Source organism: Phyllobates terribilis, unplaced genomic scaffold, assembly GCF_046119375.1.
Source record: "Phyllobates terribilis strain yellow unplaced genomic scaffold, ASM4611937v1 Scaffold_9__5_contigs__length_417890890, whole genome shotgun sequence".
Classification (NCBI taxonomy): Eukaryota; Metazoa; Chordata; class Amphibia; order Anura; family Dendrobatidae; genus Phyllobates; species Phyllobates terribilis.
The window spans coordinates 5,981,578-6,002,445 of record NW_027362769.1 but is presented as its reverse complement, the minus strand read 5'-3'; the positions used below and the strand labels follow the sequence as shown (position 1 = coordinate 6,002,445).

General features: G+C 40.3%; 1 protein-coding gene across 2 annotated transcripts in view; it reads right to left on the bottom strand.

Moving 5' to 3' along the window:
- Positions 1 to 20,868, bottom strand: part of COL5A2 (collagen type V alpha 2 chain) — a 386,801-nt gene that overhangs the window by 41,508 nt on the left and 324,425 nt on the right. For both annotated transcript variants that reach the window (XM_073646296.1, XM_073646295.1), the window contains 8 exons: positions 14,365 to 14,409; positions 14,164 to 14,262; positions 13,731 to 13,838; positions 13,336 to 13,389; positions 10,804 to 10,857; positions 10,675 to 10,728; positions 9,907 to 9,960; positions 4,406 to 4,513 (listed from right to left, as the gene is read on the bottom strand). In XM_073646296.1, the coding sequence (XP_073502397.1) occupies positions 4,406 to 4,513; positions 9,907 to 9,960; positions 10,675 to 10,728; positions 10,804 to 10,857; positions 13,336 to 13,389; positions 13,731 to 13,838; positions 14,164 to 14,262; positions 14,365 to 14,409 (576 nt within the window). The remainder of the gene's footprint in view (positions 1 to 4,405; positions 4,514 to 9,906; positions 9,961 to 10,674; positions 10,729 to 10,803; positions 10,858 to 13,335; positions 13,390 to 13,730; positions 13,839 to 14,163; positions 14,263 to 14,364; positions 14,410 to 20,868) is intronic.

Here is a 20,868-nt window from a genome sequence, read left to right as displayed (position 1 = left end):
TGGTCGGGGCTCCTTTTGCATCAATTACTGCATCAATGTGGCGTGGCATGGAGCCGATCAGACTGTGCCACTGCTGAGGTGTTATAGAAGCCCAGTTTGCTTTGAAAGCAGCCTTCAGCTCGTCTGCATTGTTGGGTCTGGTGTCTCTCATCTTCCTCTTGACAATACTCCATAGATTCTCTATGGGGTTAAGGTCAGGCGAGTTTGCTGACCAATCAAGCACACTGATACTGTTGTTTTTAAACCAGGCATTGGTACTTTTGGTAGTGTGGACAGGTGCCAAGTCCTGCTGGAGAATGAAATTTCCTTTTCCAAAAAGCTTGTCAGCAGAGGGAAGCATGAAGTGCTCTAAAATTTCCTGGTAGACGGCTGCGCTGACTTTGGTCTTGATTAAAAACAGTGGACCTACACCAGCAGATGACATGGCTCCCCAAACCATCACTGATTGTGGAAGCTTCACACTAGACCTCAAGCATCATGGGTTGTGTGCCTCTCCACTCTTCCTCCAGACTCTGGGACCTTGATTTCCAAATAAAATGCAAAATTTACTTTGCATTACTTAGTGTGTCAATGACTGACTGCCTTCTGGACATCTGTCAAGTCAAAAGTCTTCCCTGTGATGTGAATTTTGTGTTTTCATTTGCTGTAAGCCATAATCATTAATATTAACAGAAATAAATACTTGAAATAGATCACTATGTTTGTAATGACTCTATATAATATATGAGTTTCACTTTTTGTATTGAAGATCTGAAATAAATTAACTTTTTGATGATATTCTAATTTAGTGAGATGCACCTGTAGATGATGTTCATATTTATGCTTATTTCTCCTACAGAAAATTTACAACATTAAAACATAATTTTATGAACATATTAAAAATTGGATACAATGCGAAGTAGAATGATTATCTTTGTTACAAAATTTTATATGAAAAATAATTGGTTCACTATTCAGTTTATACTGTGCATAAGAGAAAACAGAAAATATATTTCTGTTCTAAAAATGTATTGTTTCTGTAATTATTTTAATAGAGATGAATAAATCTTTTGAAAATCAAATACATCAACGTTGCAGAATTCCTCAATAAAATGTTATTAAACTTTTTGTCGCAAGTCACAAGTACTACAAAGCTTCCAGTTGCCCTGAAAAGATGTTTGTCACACTCTGAGGTCTCTGAAGACTGTATTAAACCCGTTTTGAGCTCCTTGATGAGGATATAGCCTTTGGGTATGTTGAATCAACATCTTGTAAACATGTGTGAGCCCAGTGAGTTTTCAGGAGAAAGACGCTACAGGACACTCCGACAGCTTTTGTCCTGAATTATCTTTTTGGTATCTTTTTGGTGTTTTTTGCAATGTTTTTGGTGGCCGTTTTTTTTAACACTTGTATTGAATGAAGAAGCAAGCACCTTCCATCGGAAGTCATCTGAAGAATGGTCAGGTGCCTTCTTTTAACTGCTTGGCATCTTTGAAAACCTAAAGCTGTTAAAAGAAGCTCAAAGTACTAAACATATGAACAGCAAGTCATTTTTTACATTGCAGTGCACTTTCGCTTCTTCAGGTGGGTTATGGAACATACTCAGATAAAAACGATGCCATGTGCATATACCCTACACAGAATCAAAGTAACCTCAACATATATTGCTATAGGTAAACAGATAGTAACTGCTAGTAACCAACAGTTTGTTTTATTACACACTGCACTGACAAGAGTTTTCTGCTTCATAAAATGTAAAAATAGTCAAAAAATGAATTATCTCATTTTGGGGACAAATACTGGCTGTATCAGTGTTTATACATAGGCAGTGTACAAAGAAGGAAGGTCATAAGTATTCAGACCCTTTGCTCAGACACTCATATTTAAGTCACATGCTGTCCATTTTCTTGTGATCCTCCTTGAGATGGTTCTACTCCTTCATTGGAGTCCAGCTGTGTTTAATTAAACTGATAGGACTTGATTTGGAAAGGCACACACCTGTCTATAGAAGACCTCACAGCTCACAGTGCATGTCAGACCAAATGAAAATCATGAGCTCAAAGGAACTGCCGAAGGAGCTCAGAGACAGAATTGTGGCAAGGCACAGATCTGGCCAAGGTTACAAAAGAATTTCTGCATTACTCAAGGTTCCTAAGAGCACAGTGGCATCCATAATCCTTAAATGGAAGAAGTTTGGGACCACCAGAAGTCTTCCTAGACCTGACCATCCAGCCAAACTGAGCAATCGTGGGAGAACATCCTTGGTGAGAGAGGAAAAGAAGAACACCAAGATCACTGTGGCTGAGCTCCAGAGATGCAGTAGGGAGATGGGAGAAAGTTCCACAAAGTCAACTATCACTGCAGCCCTCCATCAGTCAGGCCTTAATGGCAGAGTGGCCCGATGGAAGCCTCTCCTCAGTCCAAGACATATGAAATATGTATAGCGTTTGCTCAAAAACACATGAAGGACTCCCAGACTATGAGAGATAAGATTCATTGGTCTGATGAGATGAAGATAGAACTTTTGGTGATAATTCTAAGCAGTATATGTGGAGAAAACCAGGCACTGCTCATCACCTGCCCAATACAATCCCAACAATGAAACATGGTCGTGGCAGCATCATGCTATGGGGTGTTTTTCAGCTGCAGGAACAGTACAACTGGTTGCAATTGAAGAAAACATGAATGCAGCGAAGTACACAGATACCCTAGATGAAAACCTCTTCCAGAGTGCTCTGTACCTCAGACTTTGCCGAAGGTTCACTTTTCATCAAGACAATGACCCTAAGCACACAGCTAAATTAACAAAGGAGTTGCTTCAGAACAACTCTGTGACTATTCTTGACTGGCCCAGCCAGAGCCCTGACCTAAACCCAATTGAGCATCTCTGGAGAGATCTGAAAATGGCTGTCCACCAACGTTCACCATCCAACCTGAAGGAACTGGAGAGGATCTGCAAGGAAGAATGGCAGAGGATCCCCCAATCCAGGTGTGAAAAACTTGTTGCATCATTCCCAAGAAGACTCATGGCTGTACTAGCTCAAAAGGGTGCTTCTACTCAATACTGAGCAAAGGGTCTGAATACTTACTGTATGACCATGTGATATTTCAGTTTTTCTTTTTTAATAAGTTTGCAAAAATTTCTACATTTCTGTTTTTTTCAGTCAAGATGGGGTGCAGAGTGTACTTTAATGAGAAAAAAAAAGAACTTTTGAGAATTTACCAAATGGCTGCAATGAAACAAAGAGTGAAACATTTAAAGGGGTCTGAATGCTTTCTGTACCCACTATAATAAAGCAGAGTGTACAGGCAGGAGATGTGTGACTATCTATCAACAGAACCCCACAGTACAGTATAGAATATGATAGAACAGGCAAAGACATGTCTGGCTGTGTAGGGCCATCACTGCCAGGCCTGGCAGCAGCATTGATGGACAGGCAGGAGATGCTGTGTGGGGGAATCAGCACTGGCAACTGCAGAATAGAATAGAACACAATGGACAGCCTGACAGATGCGCTCTCTGTGTACATAGTCCATAGACAATGAGGTGCTTGTCAAAGGAGGAGGCATTGCCTGACTAATGTAGTCCTGCAATGTTAATCTCTTAGTGATAAATCCATCACAGTTAGTAAACAGCAGCAGGCACTTTGACAAGTGACACAACCCGAAAACCTATATTTTACCCTCTATCTCTTGCTGTCTTCAGATTACATAGAAAAAACTGCTAACAGATTTCCTTTAATGTATTAAACACAAGGCCATGTTTAAGAGTAATTAGAACACATAGTAAGAAATACTGGAACACTACAGACAATAAATTATGCTTAAAGACAACTATTTTCTACTTATTTTATGATCTCAAAATGCAGAACAGTGGCCATCTTTAATCTTTTAAACACATTTCTATATCAGTCTTATTAAAAGTAAGTAGTTAAAGTTTGAAGAAACCATTTAGGTAAAATGGTAACATTCAGTGGTACCTAGTATATAACAATTATAATCTTAGCAAATTCAAGAATAATATTCTACTTCTAAAAAACATGCCACATCTACCATTACCAGGATCTATTCAAGGAAATAGAAGAAATCAAGATTCATTAGATTTTTGTTTCTTCATCTTTAATCTTTCATGCTCATGTTTTCATGTCACGATCTCTTGTTTTTCCAACACTGGAACAGGACATGAACATCTGCTGCTAAAGTCCTTCTGTGCTTAAAAACATGCAGTGCATGCAGAAAGACATATGGTATAAGCCAACAGACCTGACCCTAACCTTGGCAGACCAGTATCTATTTAACACACAGCTGTAAAAAGGTCCATTTAAGTAATTTATTGAGGAGTGCCATTTTGCTCGTAATAAATGAGTTTGCATTAGTTACAGTGATGTGAACTGCAGAATACATATCCATGGGATCCAATACTCACATGAGGACCAGGAGATCCAGAGAGACCTTGTGGACCGGGAGCTCCAGCATCGCCTTTCTGACCAGGCTCTCCAGGTTCTCCTTTTACACCAGGTTGTCCATCTGGTCCCTTAAAATTAAACAATTGATTTTTTCATAAAATGCAATTCAAAATATTTTATTTCTTCAGTAGACAAAAAGCTTTATTCTATACTGAATATACTATTACTGCTATGGTTCTGTAGTAAGTTTGCCTAATAAAGAAACACTACCTTTTAGGAGGATGCAGCAACATGATTAACCTAGCTTAAGAATTTCTAGGTAGTGATAAAATTAGGGTCTATACTTGTAACAGTTAGCTAATAACTGGACATAAGAAATGTGCAGCATAACTACCGTGTTTCTCCAAAAATAAGACACTGTCTTATATTACTTTTTGCTCTGAAAGATGTGTAAGGGCTTATTTTCAGGTGATGTTTTTATATTTATTCTTAAACAAAAAAATCAACATTTTTTTCAAATACAATCATGTCATCATACACACACTTCACCTATACATTTATATACACACACTGCGCCTATACAGTTATATACACACACTGCGCCTATACATTTATATACATACACTGCACCTATACATTTATATACACACACTGCACCTATACATTTATATACACACACTGCACGTATACATTTATATACACACACTGCACCTATACATTTATATGCACACTGCACCTATACATTTATATACACACACTGCACCTATACATTTATATACACACTGCACCTATACATTTATATACACACACTGCACCTATACATTTATATACACACACTGCACCTATACATTTATATGCACACTGCACCTATACATTTATATACACACACTGCACCTATACATTTATATACACACACTGCACCGATACATTTACATACACACACTTCACCTATACATTTATATACACACACTTCACCTATACATTTATATACACACACTGCACCTATACATTTATATACACACACTGCACCTATACATTTACATACACACACTTCACCTATACATTTATATACACACACTTCACCTATACATTTATATACACACACTGCACCTATACATTTATATACACACACTGCACCTATACATTTACATACACACACTGCACCTATACATTTATATACACACACTGCATCTATACATTTATACACACACTGCACCTATACATTTATATACACACACTGCACCTATACATGTATATACACACACTGCACCTATACATTTATATACACACACTGCACCTATACATTTACATACACACACTGCACCTATATATTTATATACACACACTGCACATAAACATTTACATACACACACTGCACCTATACATTTATATACACACACTGCACATATATATTTATATACACACACTGCACATATACATTTATATACACACACTGCACCTATACATTTATATACACACACTGCACCTATACATTTATGTACACACACTGCACCTATATATTTATATACACACACTGCACCTATACATTTATATACACACACTGCACATAAACATTTACATACACACACTGCACCTATATATTTACATACACACACTGCACATATACATTTACATACACACACTTCACCTATACATTTAAATACACACACTGCACCTATACATTTATATACACACACTGCACATATACATTTACATACACACACTGCACCTATACATTTATATACACACACTGCACCTATACATTTATATACACACACTGCACCTATACATTTACATACACACACTGCACCTATACATTTATATACACACACTGCACCTATACATTTATATACACACTGCACATATACATTTACATACACACTTACATACACACACTGCACCTATATATTTATATACACACACTGCACATATACATTTACATACACACACTGCACCTATACATTTATATACACACACTGCACATATACATTTACATACACACACTGCACCTATATATTTATACACACACACTGCACATATACATTTACATACACACTGCACCTATATATTTATATACACACACTGCACATATACATTTACATACACACACTGCACCTATACATTTATATACACACACTGCACCTATACATTTATATACACACACTGCACATATACATTTACATACACACACTGCACATATACATTTACATATACACACTGCACCTATATATTTATATACACACACTTCACATATACATTTACATACACACACTGCACCTATATATTTATATACACACACTGCACATATACATTTATATAAACACACTACACCTATACATTTATATACACACACTGCTCCTATACATTTATACAAACACACTGCACATACACTTTTATATACACACACTGCACATATACTTTTATATACACACACTGCACCTATACATTTATATACACACACTGCACCTATACATTTATACACACACACTGCACATATGCATTTATATACACACACTGAACCTATCTATAATATAATCGTACAAGCGTCCCTCTGAAGCCTCTATAGACTGCGCAAGCGCGACATGCCTGCGCAGTCTGGACACCACAGAGGAACGCAACCATATCCTAAACGAGAAGTTTAGGATGAGGATTGTGGCCCCGGAGATCGCGGTATGCGTAAGCACTGAACGCATACCTCTATCTCCGGACCCCTAACTACTCACCTATCCGGGAGACCGCGCTGTGTCTTCGGGCCGGTAGCCGGGAGATGAATGCGCCGTCGGAATCGGCGCATGCGCATAGCGCTATCCAGTGCTATTTTACTGAAGACACATTTGCAGTGTGTCTTCAGCAAAATGGCGCCGGACAGCGCGGTATTGGCACGCGCATACTCTGGCGCCACACTCCTCCCCCGGCCTCCGGCAGAACAGGACACAGCAGCGCTGGAGCACAGGGAAGAAAGGTGAGTATAAGTGGGGGTTTTTTGTTTGTGTGCAGCGTGAAAGTAGTGAGGAGGCCACACATATCAGGATTGGGAGGTGAGGGGTCACACATACCAGGATTGGGGGGTGAGGGGGCCACACATACCAGGATTGGGGGATGAGGGGTACTATGCATACCAGGATTGGGGGATGAGGGGTACCATGCATACCAGGATTGGGGGGTGAGGGGACCATGCAAACCAGGATTGGGGATGAGGGGTGCCATGCATACCAGGATTGGGGGGGTGAGGGGGCCACACATACCAGGATTGGGGGATGAGGGGGCCACGCATACCAGGATTGGGGGATGAGGGGGCCACGCATACCAGGATTGAGGGATGAGGGGGCCACACATACCATGATTGGGGGGGTGAGGGGACCATGCAAACCAGGATTGGGGATGAGGGGTGCCATGCATACCAGGATAGGGGGGTGAGGGGCCACACATACCAGGATTGGTGGGTGAGGGGGCCACACATGCCAGGATTGGGGAATGAGGGGGCCACACATACCAGGATTGAGAGGTGAGGGGTACCATGCATACCAGGATTGGGGGATGAGGGGTACCATGCATACCAGGATTGGGGATTGAGGGGTACCATGCATACCAGGATTGAGGGGTGAGGGGACCATGCAAACAAGGATTGGGGATGAGGGGTGCCATGCATACCAGGATTGGGGATGAGGGGGTGCCATGCATAACAGGATTGGAGGGTGAGGGGACCACACATACCAGGATTGGGTGGTGAGGGGGCCACACATACCAGGATTGGGGGGTGAGGGGGCCACGCATACCAGGATTGGGTGGTGAGGGGGCCACACATACCAGGATTGGGGGGTGAGGGGGCCATGCATACCAGGATTGGGGGGTGAAGGGGCCACGCATACCCGGATTGGGGCATGAGGGGGCCACACATACCAGGATAGGGGGATGAGAGGGCCATACATGCCAGGATTGGGGAATGAGGGGGCCACACATGCCAGGATTGGGGAATGAGGGGGCCACACATACCAGGATTGAGGGATGAGGGGTACCATGCATACCAGGATTGGGGGATGAGGGATACCATGCAAACCAGGATTGGGGGATGAGGGGTACCATTCATACCAGGATTGAGGGGTGAGGGGTACCATGCATACCAGGATTGGGGATGAGGGGTGCCATGCAAACCAGGATTGGGGGGGTGAGGAGACCATGCAAACCAGGATTTGGGATGAGGGGTGCCATGCATAACAGGATTAAGGATCAGGGGTGCCATGCATACCAGGATTAGGGATGAGGGGTACCATGCATACCAGGATTGGGGATGAGGAGTGCCATGCATACCAGGATTGGGGATGAGGGGTGCCATGCATACCAGGATTGGAGGTGAGGGGTGCCATGCATACCAGGATAGGGATGAGGGGTGCCATGGATACCAGGATTAGTGGTGAGGGGTGCCATGCATACCAGGATTGGGGATGAGGGGTGCAATGCATACCAGGATTGAGGGTGAGGGGTGCCATGCATACCAGGAATGGGGGTGAGGGGTGCCATGCATACCAGGATAGGGATGAGGCGTGCCATGCATACCAGGATAGGGATGAGGGCAGCACATAACAGGATGGGGGAACAGGATTGGGGAGCACAAATACCAGGATGGGGGCAGCACAAATACCAGGATGGGGGAAGCACAAATACCAGGATGGGCGCAGCACAAATACCAGCATGGGAGACCATATACCAATAAAAATGCTCGCCACCCGGGTGTAGAATGGGCTCAATAGCTAGTACATTTATATACACACACTGCACATATACATTTATATACACACTGCACATACACATGTATATACACACACTGCATATACACATGTATATACACACACTGCACATATACATGTATATACACACACTGCACACATACATTTATATACACACACTGCACATATACATGTATATACACACACTGCACATATACATGTATATACACACACACTGCACATATATATTTATTTACACACACTGCAAATATACATGTATATACAGACACTGCAACTATACATGTACATACTCACACTGCACATATACATGTATATACACACTGCACATATACATGTATATACACACACTGCACATATACATGTATATACACACACTGTACATATACATTTATATACACACTGTACATATACATGTATATACACACTGCACCTATACATTTATATACACACATGGCACATATACATTTATAGACACAAACTGCAACTATACATGTACATACACACACTGCACATATACATGTATATACACACACTGCACATATACATGTATATACACACACTGCACATAAACATAGTCACATGATTGTGATGTCACCAAAGGTCCTTAAGCAGTCTTAACCTCTAAAGAGAAATGATACAGCAACATGCAGTCTTTTTTTCAAGACATGGCAATAGCCAAGCATCATGCTTCCAAGTGAAGTACCAAAACCAGCAGGTGACACATTGTAACTTAAAAATATTTTATGCATTAAAGATAATGCACAAAAAGTGCATACCGGTGGTCCAGCAAAGCCAACAGGACCTGTGGGACCATTTTCACCTCGTGAACCCTGAAAGAAAAACAGAAGAAAAAAATGTTCATGACATTGCCATTATGAATAAGTACCCTTACTTATGCTCTATTTTTTCCAGTTTTAAAAAACTACTCGGACAACCACTTCTCAATCCACATGTTTCTCCCAGTAATATAATAACACATATTCACCTCCTATGCTGGCGCTGTTCCAGTGATGTCGGCACTGGCTCTCCCAGGGATTGTGTGACATTGTTATGTCTTGCGATCCCTGCAGCCAGTCAGCATTTGCTTCATTCTCCCTGCCTTTAAACAATTCAAGGCATCCGGAGGAAGTGCAAGAGCAGTTGCAGCTCTCCATTCCATCAGATGTGAATTACATCTGTGGAAGAGAAGGGTGAATACAGCGCTGATTGGCCACACGGATCGCGTGACATAACAATGTCACATGATCCCAAGGAGAGTCAGTGCCAACATCGCTGGAACGTCACCGGCACCAGAGGTGAGAACAGGTGTTATTATTTTGCTGGGGGGAAACATAGGGATTCAGAAAGGGTTGTCTGAGTAGTGGAGAACCCATTTAAGACTTGTGTAAGCAGATTAAATAACCTATAAAAAAAATCTGTGAAACAATATGCCAAATTTTCTAAAGCTGCAATATTATATATAATATCCAAGAAACCGATGCATCATCGGGCCATATAAATGCTATTAATTGACATAAAAAAAGTGTTAAGAACCAATTACTTACAGGAGTTCCACGTGATCCAACTGGTCCCATTACACCCCTTGGTCCTGGTTCACCCTAGAATAAAAATCGAATGTGTTTAATCTGTTGTTAAAAACCTTATAGTTAGAGAACAATAAATCATATATTTACCTTTTCACCAGCTGGACCCGCTGCACCTGAGGGACCAAGAGGTCCTGGAAGACCCTATAAGAAAGATATTTGATTTGTGAAATGCATAATGAAGAAAATCGAAGATACAGCATTTCTGAAAACAAATGGACACAAGAAACTACAAACCAGTATGAGCCATTTGTTTAGGGGAGATTGAGTTTGCATTCAGGATAGGAGAAACTTGAATGTCGCTGAGTGATCACAAATACTTTACCATCTGGAGCATCGTTCTGCCCTTTCTTCAATGAATTGCATTTACATAATATAGGCAAATGTTGTTTTTGTAAAATCATGTACCAAGTACACATACACATCAAAAGTAAAAAAAAAAATCCCTGTGCATACATACTGTATGTAACTTGTTTATATTATGTATGATTTTATTAGACAGTTTAAAACGTTACATATATTTATTCAATCAATTTCTCTTAGAGAAAGAAATAGAAATAACATCTGTTTTTCCAATGATCCCTAAACACTGGCTTTCATGAATCAATAATACTATTGTTTCTGTAAAATATTCCCCATATTACACCACTTACTGACCACTAACAGACTTATACATTTAATTCCGGTAGGACATTTGCACAGACAAGTATCCAAAGGGGGGGGACTAGCTGTCAAAGATTATGGGACACATTTATCTTAAAGCATCTGAAGAATAAAAGGCAGAGCGAGTTGTTAAATTTGAAACATTTGATATACATACATTGCAGTACTACCAATTTTGTGCTAAATGTTTGTCTTCCCTTTCAAAATGTGGCCTTCAAGGCAATTACTGTTTTGTCTTTTGTCCAGCCTCAGGCCCTGGGTAAGCAGAGCCAGTCAGGCATGCTGTATTATATGCTATTAGAAATCAGCACATTTTGCAAAATTAGAATTGCCAGCTTTGCTGATTTTTCTTTTAAAATTCAATTTGTGACAAATCTATTTGCTATGAACCGCAAGTACTCCAATTGCCCTGAAAAGACATGTATAACCCTGAGATGCCTTAGGATGTAGCTAACCTTTTTAAGGCTCTTTAACGCAAACACAGAATTAGTAATGTGAAAATGACCTCACCATATATGACAATGGTTAGATGGATGGTATCTGTTTTCACTGCTAAGTTTTGAGCTGTGAAATTCTTTCATCATCCAGATTCACCACAAATTGCTTTAGCATTCCCTGATTCTGCTTTTATACAGGCTGTGATAGTTCTTCCAGATTGGTTGTACTATATTATGTGATATAATACCTGCAAGATATTATCTGGAAGCCCACCTGGATGCTCCCGTGGTCACATGACCCCTATTTTGCTGATGCAATCTTCTGCAATGTGTAAAATGGAGGAGGCCATTTGTGATGATTTGTGTAAATATTTCAAATTCTCCAGGTTCATCGAATTCCTAACAATTTGACTCAAATTCAATTTCTGTTAAATCAATCACTGATCTATACATTGTAGTGATTTAGATCTCTGGTTGTCCTTGTAATAGAAGGATGGTGCAGGTCCATATGAAAGATATATGCTCATAACAGAGTGATTATCCGTTCTGGCTGCGAAAGTGAGGACCCAAGAAGGGAGGCTTCCCTCTATGATGTCCAAGTGTTGCCTTCATAAAACATCCCCTTCAATCACAGAGATTATGTGAAATATCATATAAAAGGGTGAATTTTATAATTCTAGTGTTAGTTCAGACACAGATTTTGCCACAGATTTATTCTTTGCTTTACAAAGAGTGAAATCCATGTAATAGAGCAAAATAATCTGTGACAATATAACAGGCACACCTTAGATTTGAAGACCCATAGCATGAATTTATATCCAAACTGAGTGAACACCGTACATGGAATAAGACCACATTTATATATGTATTATTTTGTACTTTGTTAGAAATTTTTGCTGTATCTGAGTGTATTCTAACTGGGACTGCCATTTCAGCATCACCTCCAGAGATACTATGGTGTACTAATACAAATACATATTCATAATGTGGTGTTATGTGATCTACTGTTTAACAAAACAGGTAAAACTCTAAAATAAATTGTAAAAACCAACAACTGTTTCCATAACTTTAGTGCAAACCCAAAAAGCAACAATCGTCAAACATTATAAACCAAAATAAAAATTCATAGTGAGCCCAAAATAAAATCAATAACTAAAACAGAAAAAAAGAAACAGGGCACTTGATAACAAAGGATTCATAGCACACAGTAAACTTAGAAGCGAGAAAGGAGTTGCCAGGTGGTGTGAAATGTGCTGCCTTTTTATGTATCATTTTTTACATTATTTAGCTTAATAAATTTCCACTTTTTGAATTTTCCTTTTTTGTTTCTCCTAATCAGCAGCTCAGCAGTGGAAAAACTATAACTCCCATTTTTTTAATATCCTCCAGTTTTCATTGACAGAAATAAAATAAACAGTGAGGACACATTGGTTAATTTATTTTGCTCTGTAAATTTAAAACCATTTTTAATTTGCTTTCCCTAAATATGTAAGAGTTGATAAGTCATAGTACTTGCACTTACTCTAGCACCATCATTACCGGGGGTTCCTTCAGATCCTTTCTCACCAATTCCTCCCTGAAATATAAAAGATACACTGCAATTTATTACATCGCTTTTAAATTTAGTACTCCACAAGAAAAAAAATAATACAGATGCAGGAAAGTATATATAAAAAGGTCACAGACAAAAACAATCCCCCAAGAAGAAGAAAAATAGTTTATTGGCTATACATAAAAAATACACCTACTGATCAATGGTAAATGACCAAATAAGAAAGAAAAGATAAAAATCCAATCCTTATTTTGATCAGTAGATGTGTTTTATCTTTGTTCTAATTGTATATCCAAAAAACTAGTTTTTTGTAGGAGGATTTTACATTTTCTTTAAAAAAGTAAAACAAGAAAATAATTACTTACCCTGTCACCTTTTGGACCTGGTGTTCCAGCAATGCCTCTTTCTCCTGGCATACCTTGTAGACCAGGAGGTCCTGTATCACCCACAGTGCCAGAAGGGCCAGGACTTCCCTATGGTAATAATCAAATATTTAATAAGATCTTGGCAATGTGTAAGAGGGCAGAATAGATAGATAATATGACTTAACACAATATTTTGGAAGTAAAAATGTGAAACACATGCAACAAAAACTTGAAAAAAATATGTCTTAAAAAGGTTCATGTACTATTAAACAGAATAGTAGTCAAGAAAGTACATATGTGATCAGGCGCTAGTATGAGGTATTATTTATTTTTTAATATTTTCACATTAATCTACTATGAAATATCATAATTGCTAAAGTAGCTTATTGTTTCCCTTATTTCTCTTACATCCAGTCAAACAAGGCTAACTCACCTTTGGTCCATCAGGTCCATGACCACCAGCCATACCCTTTTCACCAGGTAGCCCTGAAGACCCAGGTTCTCCTCTTTCACCAGGATTACCACGTTCTCCCTATCAGAAGGAAAGGTTTATCTTGATTGCCAAACAATAAGCTTAACCATTAACTGCCATATACAGCATATACATACAATGTATGTTTCTTAAATTCCTTACCCTTGGACCAAGTGGACCTGCAACTCCAGAATCTCCAGGTACTCCCTATGTAAGATATAAAATTCATACTAAGCATTTCTACAGATATTTCTATATTGTTCCACAGGATTAGCATTTGTTTAAGATTTTGCATTAAAAACTTTCTGTCACTTTTAACAATAAAATCTGAATACATCATGAACTACTATAGATCACCAGACCTCATGAGTCATGAGGATGGTGAACTTACTGTGCAAATCAATTACATAATGACTTTATAATCCTTTCTGAATGTTCAGCATTATATGAGTCCAGTTATATACTGCCAGATTTTATTCAAGTGTATTGAAGATGCAAACTCTCTCAGCCTCCAACAACCTGCTGAAATCTTGGACATCCTCAGTAGAAGTTGCAGTCTCCAGCTCATCTTCCAGCAGCACTTCCAGTGTGCAATACAGTTTATATCACCATCAATTGCTAAAACCAAGTTCACCAAGGATAACTCTGGTTATATGTACATTATGTTCATGTTAGACAATAGTAGATTGTCCCAGACCTCAGGAAGGTCTTGGCTGTCAATCACAGTGCTGAATTAGGAAGGAGGAAGATGACATAGGAAATTGATGATTTGTACGCCTGCTGAACCACCACCTTAACATTTGCAGAGAAAGCAGAAATAAACGTTTTTTAACTCCTTCCCATCGTATGATGTACTATTATGTCATATGTCGGGTCCCTGTCTTTGATGAAGCTGAGCCTGCATTAATGATGGCAGATAATGGCTATGCTATTTAGCCATCACCTGTCTCTAAGGCTGTGTGCCCACTATGCATTTTTTAAAAGTTTCTGTAGCGGCAATTCCGCTGCAGAAACGCTTAAAAAACGCTTGGTAGAAGGACTGCCATATTCCCCAATGAAAATCCGCAACACTACCAATTATTTTGCGGAAGCGCGCCATTTTCGCCGCCATGGACTTGCATTGGAACACATGGATTCCACATCACTGGATCTGTACATGCGGATTACATGCTTTTCAATGTGTGGATGGTACCCGGGTCTGGAGAAGAGGAGACTCTCCTCCGGACCCGGGTACCATAGTACCTGTAAAAAAAAGAATAAAATAAAAAATAAATATATACTTACCTTCTGATGGCCCCTGGAGTCTTTATCCGATGCGTCCTGGATTGCCAGCAGCTCACGGTGAACTCAAGGACCTGCGGTGACGTCACTTAGTCATGTGACGGGTCACGTGACCGCTGACGTCCGCAGCTCCTTTAAGCTACCGCGAGCTGCTGGCAAGCCAGGACGCATCGGATAAAGACACCGGGGGCCATCAGAAGGTAAGTATATATTTATTTTTTATTTTTTACCATTCTTTTACGGTCACATTGTATAATCCATGCCGTTTGCATGGATTAATATAGTGTGACCAAGTTGTCAAGCACTTTCCAAGTGATGCTAATCGCTTGGAAAGCGCTTGACAACCCGCATGCGGAAATGCATGTGAAGAACGCTTCACTTACGCTTCTCCCTGGCAGGAAAAAAGCATGTACAATCCGCATGTACAATCCGCATGTACAATCCGCATGCGTTTTTTCTGCCAGGGAGATGCAGAAACATTCAGGGAAAATCCAGAGCATTTCTGCATCATGGGCACATAGCCTAACAGTAGGAGATAGAGCTGAGTTCCATCAGCTGCTACTAATTCCTATCAATTCCTACTAATGCCCCTATCAATCTATGACAGCAGTATTTACAGCGCATAGTCTGGGAGTCAAGTGTTCCAAGAGTTCATCGACGCCCGCGTACAAGGCGATTGCAGGGCGGTTGCCATGACTGCCAGGGCTCTGCTGAAGACCCCCGTGCTTGCCATTATGACCAACCTGTGTCTGGCATTTACAGGAAACCGTGATTTTTTTACTATATACTACAACACCGTAGTATTGCAATATATAGTATAAGTGATAAGACGATCAGTCTGAGGTTCAAGATTTCTAAGGAAACTAACAAAGTAAAACAAAATAAATAAATAAAAAAAAATATTCTAGTACGTGTCATTTAAAACTACAAATTATGCAGCAAAAAACAACCCCTTATACAGGTATGTCGAAGGTGATTGCCCCCCACCCTTGAAACATAAATTAACTGTGGTTTATCACATCTTTGGGACAGACAGACCTGATTTCTACCACACCTGTTCTCAATCAAGAAATCACTTAAATAGGACCTGCCTGACAAAGAGAAGTAGACCAAAAGATCCTCAAAAGCTAGTATATATGTACTCACTATTGAACCCATTCTACGCCCGGGTGGCGAGCATTTTTATTGGAACATTTCCAGCACCATTTTTTTGAAGACACTGTGTCTGTGAATATGCAAATACAATGTCTTCAATTTTATTGAACTAATGTACTACAACATCAATATAGCAGTGTGCACGCATCGGCTATGTTGATGTTGTAGTACAATACGTCAACAAAATGCCGCCAGAGTCAGCGTGTGCACATACTGTGCTATCCGGCGCCATTTTATTAGAGCCACTGTATATGCAAATTCGCAGACACAGTGTTTTTTAAAAAATGGCGCCGGATAGAGTGGTATGCGCATGTGCTGACTCCGACGCCATTTTATTGAAGAACTGTACTACAAAATTAAAGGGATCCTGACATCAGAAATAACAATCTGCAGGTTAACAGCGTTATTAAGTTGCCTGGCGCCTGCACACAGCCGAATGCAGCAGGGAGAAAATTAACTTTATTCTCCCCGCCAGCATTCAGTTTCAGTCATGGAGACAGGGGCGGTGCCGGATCGATCACCGCTCTGATTATACAGAGCGGCCGCTGTAACCGCACCCCTGGCACTGACTGACACTGGCTCTACATTGAGGGCAAAGGGCGTGGTTACAGAGGCTGCTCTGTATTCTCAGAGCAATGACTGAACAGGTGCCGCCCTAGACCCCATTACTGAAACCAAATGCTCCCACATCCTTGTCCCGAATCCTGTTATATTCTCCCCCATCCTGGTCCCCCATCCTTTTATATGCTCCCCATCCTGGTATATGGTCCCTCATCCTGGAATATGCTCCCCCATCCTGGTATATGTTGCCCCATCCTGGTATATGCTCCCTCATCCTGGTCCCCCATCCTATTATATGCTCCCCCCTCATCTTGGTATATACTTCCCCATCCTGTTATATGCTCCCCCATCCTGGTCCTCCATCCTATTATATGCTATGCTCCCCATCCTAACATATACTCCCCCATCCTGATCCCCCATCCTGGTATATGCGCCCCCATCCTATTATATGCTACCCCATCCTAGTATATGCTCCCCCATACTGGTCCCCCATCCTGGTATATGCTTCCCCATCCTGGTCACCAATTCTGGTACTTGCTCCCCATCCTGATCCCCCAGTCTATTATGTGCTCCCCATCCCGCCTGCGCTGCTGTTGTTCCATCCATACATCCATACATAAAAAAAAAACCCAACACTCCTACTCACCTAAAGTGCATCACCTGCATTATATAAATAAAATGGTGCTGGAGTCAGCGCATGCGTGTACTGTGTTATTTGGAACCATTTTGAAGACACTGTGTGCAAATTTGTCTTCAACAAAATGGTGCGAGAGATCACGCTATGCGTATTTGCTGACTCCGGCGCCACACTCCTCCTTCAGCCTCGCCAGAGATCGTGGTATGTACTCATGCCGCCGGAGATTGTGGTATGTGGTCAGCTCCTCCACCCTAGTCTTTCTCCCTGTCACCTCTGAACGGTGGATGTGTTCTTCTCATCCAGCCACACTGCGCAGGCGCAGTCAATAGAGGATTCGGACAGAAGGACACATCCCTGGTTATATTATAGATACATATATTATAATGATATTATGGTATAGTATATTAAAGCAGATCTGTCACTAGAAAATCACGCACATCTAAGGTCACCATTGTTACTAGTTCATTATATATTGTATAAGTATAGTGGTCAGAAGTTTGGACACACTTTTTCATGCAATGGTTTTTCTTGTTCTTATTGGGCTATGCACATTGTACATTCAAACTGAAAGCAGCAAAGCAACAAAGGAACACATATGGAAACTGGAAGTAAAGAAACATGAGAGGAAAACAAAACAGAATGGGTCAAGCCCTATTCCCCAACTATTCTACAAAGTCATAATATGGCAAGAACCACTCAACTAAGGAGAATTGACAATCTATTATTACTTTAAAACATGAAGGTCAGCCATTCTGAAAAAAATGCTATAACTTGTACAGTCATGAAAATCATCAGTCACTATGATGAAATTGACTCTAATGAAGACCAAGAATTACCGCTCCTCAAAAGGATATGTTCATAAGGGATACCAGCCTCAGAAACTGCAGATTGACAGCACCTCAGGTAACAGTCCTCATAAATGTACATAACAGGTAAGTACAGAATTCCAAACTCCGGAGGGTGCTGGAATAGGGTCCAACCCCATAATATATACAAAAAACAATCCAGCACTTCTAAGTCAAAGAAAATCTTGAATTTATTGTGTATAATCCAGACAATCTGCTACCTGCAGCGACGCTGTCACATTCTTGTTGCTCTTTTCTCTATTATTGACTACAGCCACCCTTTGAATGTTTGAGAAAGGTCTGAGTGACCGAACATTACATATATATGCACAATACTGGATTGTCTGGAATGTACACAATAAATTCAAGATTTTCTCTGACTTTAGAGTGCCGGTGTAACAGGCCATAGTATGCCCTCAGTCCAGATTATACCAGGGGTTTGAGCGACCTAGGCTTGATTATACCCTGGGTATATTAAGGCCTACTTCAATTTATACTCCAGGGTATAACTTGGCTTCAGCCATTTCATACCTCCTCATGCCAGATTATACCCCCCTTGATATCAGCAGCATTGAGTGATATACACAAGAATTACTTAATTTTTCAACATCTTATTGGGGGTTCAGGTTTGTCTGGCAAGTGATGTGAGAAGATAACTGACTTAAATCTTAAAGTTCTAAACACATAGGCTTGTATTACTTGAACCAGAAAAACTTCAAATCAGTAAAAATATTAGATTTCCACAAAGATATAATGAGGGAAAGAATCCTACTGCACTTCTCAGTAGTTACACATTAAAAGCAGCTGTGTTTCTGAGTATGATAGAATGAGATCTGCACACTTTTCAACCAATCGGAGAGAGGGCGAGAAAACCAGTGAAGTGATAAGATCAAGTTACAATTGTATTGTAAGGTAAAAGCACTTACCTTAATGGACACCAGTGTAATCTCAGATGTAATGACTATTGTCCATTACCAGTCACATTGTATTGTATGTGATTAACAACATAAATATCTTCCCACTATGTGTAAGTTAGTTTTAAGTTATTTAATAATGGCATCTAAAATGTATCTAATTTACAAGGCCTCATAAAATAGAGGGGTATATTGTAGCCTGGAGGGGTATAGTGTGGCCTAGGCTATTTTACATCCACTGGTATAGTCTGGCCTAGGACAGTTTATCCCCCGGGGTATACTCTGGCCTGGGCCAAACTCCACCCAGGTTTAATCTGGACAGGGATTCATTTGGCCTGTTACACTTGATTCTTTCTGCATAGCCCTTATAAATAATGCACAGACATCAAGCAGCAGACATATCTCAACATCAACTGTCCAGAGGAGACTGAGAGAAGCAGGCCTTTGTGGTCGAATTGCTTCAAAGAAGCCACTACTGAGGGCCACATGCAAAAAGAGATTTTTTTAAGCCAAGCAACACAAGACCTGGACATTAAATCAGTGCAAGTCTGAATTGTAGTTTGATGAGTCAAAATTTGAGAATTTTGGTACTAAACACTATATCTTTGTCAGATGCAGAAAAGATGAACTGATGGTTTGTACGTGTGTGATTCCCACTGTCAGGCATTGAGGTACAATGGTCTGGGAGTGATTCGCTGGCAACACTGTTAATGTATTATTCCAACGTCAAGGCACATTTGCCCAGCATGGCTACCAAAGCATTCTGCAACAACATGGTATCTCATCTGGTTTTCACTAAGTGGGATCATCATTTGTGTTGCAACAGGACAATATACTAAAAAACACCGAGGCTATATAATGGCTACATGACCAAGAAGGTGAGGAATGGAATGTGAGTGCTACATCAGATGATATGGTCTCCAAAATCACCCAACTTTAACACAATTGAGATGGTTTAGGATGAGTTGAACCGCAGAGTGAAGGCAAAGTTGCCAACAAGTGCTCTGCACCTCTGGGAACACCTTCCATACTGTTGGAAAGCTATTACACAGGACAGCCTCTGTGTGCTAGATAATGCTGTGGTTCAAACAGTCCATTTTCCAGGTGACTACCTGATGAAGCTGCTTGACAGAATGCCAGGCGAATGTAAAGATATCAGCAGAGTAAAAGTGGGGTACTTTTATAAATCTAAGGTTTAACACACATTCTGTTTTGTTTAGTGCGTGTTTCTTTACCCTTTGTTTTCGTTGGTGTTTTGCTGATTTCAGCCTGA